The sequence below is a fragment of the Rasamsonia emersonii genome (assembly GCF_000968595.1).
Source record: "Rasamsonia emersonii CBS 393.64 chromosome Unknown ctg1118621760549, whole genome shotgun sequence".
NCBI classification, from domain to species: domain Eukaryota; kingdom Fungi; phylum Ascomycota; class Eurotiomycetes; order Eurotiales; family Trichocomaceae; genus Rasamsonia; species Rasamsonia emersonii.
Genome location: NW_013562916.1, coordinates 24,022 through 30,021, shown reverse-complemented (window position 1 = coordinate 30,021; position 6,000 = coordinate 24,022). Strand labels below are relative to the sequence as shown.

The 6,000-nt window shown below is 48.4% G+C and overlaps 2 protein-coding genes across 2 annotated transcripts; both read right to left on the bottom strand.

Annotated features, from left to right (window-relative positions):
* Positions 1-2: 2 nt before the first annotated feature.
* On the bottom strand, positions 3-1,700 carry T310_7481 (uncharacterized protein; the record flags this gene model as incomplete). The annotated part of the gene is made up of 4 exons (XM_013469733.1): positions 3-141; positions 198-1,129; positions 1,200-1,476; positions 1,582-1,700. Coding segments are annotated over 4 exons (1,467 nt in total), but the record flags the coding sequence as incomplete, so codon positions are not given.
* Positions 1,701-4,396: 2,696 nt separating this feature from the next.
* T310_7480 (Cellulase) lies at positions 4,397-5,233 on the bottom strand (the record flags this gene model as incomplete). Its single annotated transcript, XM_013469732.1, has 2 exons — positions 4,397-5,045; positions 5,118-5,233. The coding sequence occupies 2 exons, from the start codon at positions 5,231-5,233 to the stop codon at positions 4,397-4,399; spliced, it is 765 nt and encodes a 254-aa protein (XP_013325186.1).
* Between the last annotated feature and the right edge of the window lie 767 nt (positions 5,234-6,000).

Here is a 6,000-nt window from a genome sequence, read left to right as displayed (position 1 = left end):
GAGATTTCTCTCCGAAACCTCCCTGCCTTGGTATCTGCTGCTTCTTCCGTCTCCGTCGCGACAGCATGCTCAATAGCAGAGCTGATCCCCTCTTCGCTGTCTGGCGCGAGTGCTGCCCGCTGTTTCTCTGAGAATTGTCTCCTGTGAAACAAATCCGTCAGCCTGTTTTATTTCTGGATTTCTCGATGATGACGTACTCCTGCCGATCATGCAGATACTTGACCACCCAGGTAAACGCAATCAGCGCCAAAGACATGGCCAACGTAAACGGATATCCCTTCGGAAACCGCGGAGCTTCGGACGTTGGAAACGTCAGCAGATACGTCCAGGCGGTGGTGGACTGGGCGATGGTGTTCATGACGATGAGCGTCGTGGCGCGCTCGTCGACGTCGTGCTTGAGGATGTCGTTGGCCCAGCCGTACAGGACCGACGACATGGCGACGCAGGCGTAGTTGGTGTTGAAGGCGAACCACTTCGCTGATTCGGGCACGTTCCAGATGACGAGAATCAGCAGCCCGATGCTGTTGTAGACGTGTGCGAGCGTGATGGCCCCCGCCCGCGTGAGGAAGAGGTCAGCGCCGAAGCAGATGAACAGCACGTAGAAGATGCCCAGGGCGGGGGATGTTGTCGAGAGTTGGTTCAGCTCCGCCGTGCTGTACCGCTTGAGGCTTTTGAGCCAGAGCAGATACACCCCCTGGCTGGAGACGGCCGAGTTCCAGAACAGGATGTCCCAGAAGGTCAGCACGTAGACCTTCCAGTCTGTAAAGACACGGCGGAGGGTGCCCCACGAGTACTTCGTCTGGTGGCTGTGGTTCCTCAGACGGGCTTTCGCCAGCGTGATATCGTCCTCGCTCAGCACGAGGCGATTCGGCTTGTCCGGCGTGCCCGGCCAGACGAGAAACCCTGCGATGGCCAGCGGCAGGGTCATCACCGCCGTGATGATGAACATCCACCGCCAACCGGCCAGCCCGTGCACGCCGTTGAGATGCTGCGCCGCGCCGGCCTGGATGAGGCCTGCCGTCAGAATGCCCAGCATCTGCCCGACGTAGAAGACGCCTCCGCGGCGGCCGAGTTCGTCGGCGCGGTACCAGGAGCCGTACACGTAGTGGACGGCGGGGAAGTAGGCGCTCTAGAGCCAGAAAGGATGTCAGAAAAAAACGACACAGAAGAACGAAGAACGATTGAAAAGTAGGGCACACCTCGAATAATCCCACCAAAAACCGATAAGCCATCACCTCCGCATAGCTGCTCACACGATACTGCAGCAGCGTAAAAATCCCCCAGCCAAGATCCATGCCCGGCACGAGCCAGTGCATTGGTACCCGGGGGAAAATCCATGCGAAAGGGATCTGTCCAACGGCGGCGCCGACGATGTACATGGTCTGGAACTGGACCAGCTGGTTGTCGTGGAAGTTGAGGTCGTCGGCGAGGCCGGAAACGTAGGCATTGTCTGCACGAGCGTGAGCATCATATGTACTGTATATGTAATGTACTGTACATTACATATGTAGATGGTAGATGGTAGACTAACTGATATTCGTCTGATCAATATACTTCAACCAGTACACCACCACGGCATACGGCACGATCAGCGCGTCCAGCTTGAGGATCAGCCTGCGTTCGGCCGGAGAGTCGTCTGGCGCGTACCAGTGGTACCACCGACGGGGAGGAGACTGCGATTGTTGATTTGGGATTGTCATGACGAAGCTTTTTGTCGTTTGTTTAGTGATTATATCGTGTCATGCTAGCAGATACAGGAGCTAAGGATGGATAGATAAGGTATAGATTATCTATCAGGTATACGATGGGAACTGGACATGAAGAGAAATGAATTCACTATCCATAAACACAGATCTGGAGATTGTCATCTTATGTAGTCTCGACAGACGACACACTTGACAAGCCACGCTTTAATTAAGCATGTCTGTCGAACATCCTGACAGGATGATAATAAGATCTCCACACGGCACAGATCACTTCATTTTTCTTGTCCTCGAACGGACTAGCATATTCGTACTCCACAATTGACAGTTTAGAAGATAAGGACGCACGGGAGTTCGTTGAAGACAAGAAGCTCACAGACGATACGTCAATATCGGCGTGATGGCCTCATCGTGCTGCGACACGATTTGTCGTTTTAGGCGAGCGGCCAAGATCACGGAAGGACTCCGCGCTGTCGCCTGTATAGCATGAGCATACACATAATTGCATGCATGTATTTATGTACAGTACAGTACAGAAAGACAGTACAGTACATATTGTTGCGTACATGGTGAGTAGATATGGTAAACGATCTATCTATCCGATAGCTTGATTGAGGAATCAACAACTAATCAATTAATTGACTGAGAAATGAAGATTGTTCTGATGAATTCATTAAACTTGTTGCAGGAAAGAATTGGCGATTGCTGGTCTGTGAAGATGATACCATTCCCATCCACAATGACGATCATCGTCGGCATGGATAAACATACTCCCGTCCATAGCTTATTGGGGTTACGATATCATATGTTTCTCTGATACAAAGAAATCCGTGAATCCGTTGAAAAGAATAAATATAAACAAAAAAAGGGAGAAAAACTGAATTTTTTTTTAAAAAAAAGGACATAAAAAGAAAGAAAAACACAGCACGATAGTCCACTATAAATACACACGTACCTTCTCTCATGCCTACTGTATTCTTTCAGTCAGGACACATACTACTTGAATACAAATCCGAGTATGAGTCTTAATTAGAATTATTTAATCTACAATAGATTTTTTTTGGTAACTGAAGAACTAACATTGAATAAATGAATAAACAAATAAATATACCCCGGAATATACCAAAAAGAAAGGTCTTACCAGTTGCAAGACATGGAGATATACAGGTTTGATTAAGAAAAATAAACATATGTGCCTTAGCTACACTGCAGGTTATAACTCAGTGTTGAAAACTCAGATTTAAAAGAAGATATTTGCCTATGGCATTCGCTCCTTGGCTAATAATGTACTGTACAACATGTTAGCATCCGTCAACAGCAAATAAATTAATTATCTATCCATGGATATAAATGTCAATATTGAAACCAAGAACGTCACTAAGTACTCAAGTTAATACTGCACATATCTTATCTATCGGCGGCTATTATTATTGTTATTGCGATTCGGAAAAGAATACTCCATACTCTCTGTATTATTCATATGGTTAAAAAGAGCTTTGATAGCTACAGTACCATTGCTATTATTAGCAATAGCATATCCCTACAGTAGTATATATGCCTATTTATAAACCTGCCTGACTATTATTACTAGAAGACTCGAGCTAATAATTACTCCCATAGATAACGATAACAACATTACCAACAACAACGATTGATGATCATCATGACAATTACTCTAGGCAGTTGTCACAGGGACGATCATCAAACTAGTCTTGCTAACCAACTAACTCCATCGGGCAGGCTGGCGGACCATCCATTCTGTGTTATGTCGATCTGTGTTGTTTTTTGATTGTTATTTCCAAGTATTGTCGTTATTGTCATCGTTGTTGCTGTTTGTCTTTCTTCCTTTCTTTCCTTTCTTGTACTCTTCTACTCTACTCTAAGAACACAAAATGGACCCCACCATCATCCGCCTCATCTGCAGCCTCGTCGGCGCCAGCGTCTCCATCGCCATAGCTATCATCGCATACTACCTGCGCCGTCGCCGCGCGCACGAGAACGACATGGAAGACGGACGGTATCGGCAGAGGCCGACGATTACATACACGTCGCTTCGGGAGCAGCAGCGAGAAGTACTGCAGCTGCAGCTGCAGCGAGAAGAATATCGATAGCAGGCTGTAATGAACTGCGCGGGTATGTATCATTACTGCCATATCGACTAATTAATTGATCAAAACTGAACGGCATCAACGAATAGCTTAATAACATTGCTCGATAGAATGACGAATAGACGGTTGTTATCTATCTATATAACTCAGCTCAGCTAGCTGAACATGATCTTCTCGAAACGGGCAAGCATGGTAGTTCATGCTGATTTGGATGATGATGAAAAAGAAGAAGCAGCATGGGTAGGGAAATGAATGGATGATCCAGATATAATGGATGTACATTACGTACGTATTATACTTACATGAGCATTTCTCATTCATTGCTTCTTTCTTTCTCTCCTTGTCTTTTTTTATTTTAGGAAGATATGTCATGCAACACGTTGGTTGAACTTCATCGAACTCGTCATACAGATTGTCATTCGAATTGACTATATACTGATAAAGATAGATAGGAATGACATAAATACATGCACTTCTCAACTCGACGCAACCTGGCAGAAGAACAGCTGGATCGATGATGACATGCAGACTCCTCACCTAAAGCACGCGCTTGACAACTTCTGCCAGACACCACCGAATTGACATCTAGAACGTCGGCTCAGGCGGTCCTGGAATGGTATACGTCGCAATCGGCTCGTAAATGTCGATCAGAATGCCCGGGTCCGTGTCGTGGTAGAGATCCTCGCCCAGCGTGCCCGTCGGCTCGACCGAGCCGCCGCCCGTGACCTCGATGTTGATGCACTGGGGGTAGTTCTGGGCGCCGTCTTTGTTGCCCGCCGAGTGCAGGGCGATGATCTCGTGGCGCAGCACGTAGTTGCCCGGCTCGAGGGTGCTGGGGATGGTCACGGTCCAGCTGTTGTTGTTGGCGATGAGGTTGTCGGACGCCCAGGTGCCCGGCGGGTCAGTGTCGTTGATCAGGCCCGACTGGTCGATCTTGAAGAACTCCAGCTGCGTCTTGTCGACGGTCGAGCAGTTGCCGTTGCAGTTGGCCAGGTACGTGATGACCGGCCCGTGGTGGCTGGACGGCCAGGGCGTCCACTGCAGCTCGACGGTGCCGCCGGCGGCCACGGGGGCTGTCAGCAGCGCGGGCGTCGCATTCCGGTGGCAGATGATGTCTGGTCCTTGGTATTCAGTGCCGTCGACGAAGCCCAGGTCGGTGGCTGTCGTGGCCCAGCCGATGACGGGGGGTGGGTTGGATTCGTAGGGGAACTCGTTGACGATGTACCCGCTGTAGCTGTTGGAATAGTCAGCATCAGTCAGGCAGGCAGGCAGTCAATCAATCGATAGGGTTAAAAGAGGAACGTACAATTGGTCACCGATGACAATGCCCTGGACAAAACCATGGGCCTTGACCAGTGGGGCGGACAGAAGGCCAGCGAGGCCTGCAAAGGCAAGGGTGACAGGAGCCTTCGAAGACAGCATGTTGCAGGAATGGAGGAACTGGGATCAGCTTGACTTTGTCTGTCTATCTGACTGACTGAATCAGAACAGAAAAAAAAGAACCTGGCTGAAAGGAAAGCAGACCGTTTATATAGCCCATCTTCCATCTCGTAGACTGTTAGACAAGACAGCTTCCCCGCATTCTGGCTATAATCATCAGGAAAAGAAAAAACGCGTCACCTCATGACGACTCCGACATCAGGCCACAAAAGCGATGAATTGATGGACGTTTCATCTGGCTGCATGATCATCTGGGCAACAATCGATCTTAATTTAGCCGGTTCTCCGCGTCGATCGAGCGTATGGAACAGTGTGGATAGTACAGACGTCTTCAACTTCAACAATTGATTTGTGGAATATTGCTCAGAGGACGTAGTCGTTTACTCCGTATTTACTGGAATCCGATCATCCGAGTCAATTCAATGCAATACAATATCACATATTACAGTAGTAATATAAACAAACAACATTCCGAGGATCCAGGGCATCTATCCCTAAAGGTAAAAGGAAGAGAAACAAGAATGAACCCAAAAAAGAGGTTAATTAAGATTATGCAGGGTTTCGGGGCCGACATCCCGCGGATCCCTCTGATTAACCTCGAAATAGACCAACTTGAAACGGACTAAAGCGATGATTGTTTCGTGATGGTGGAGCGCCGTGGCGCGGAGTGTCGGATCGATCTTGGTCTGGTCTGGTCTGGGCTGGGCTGCGGAGTTTAGATTCGTTTAGATTAATCTCTTTGGTTGATA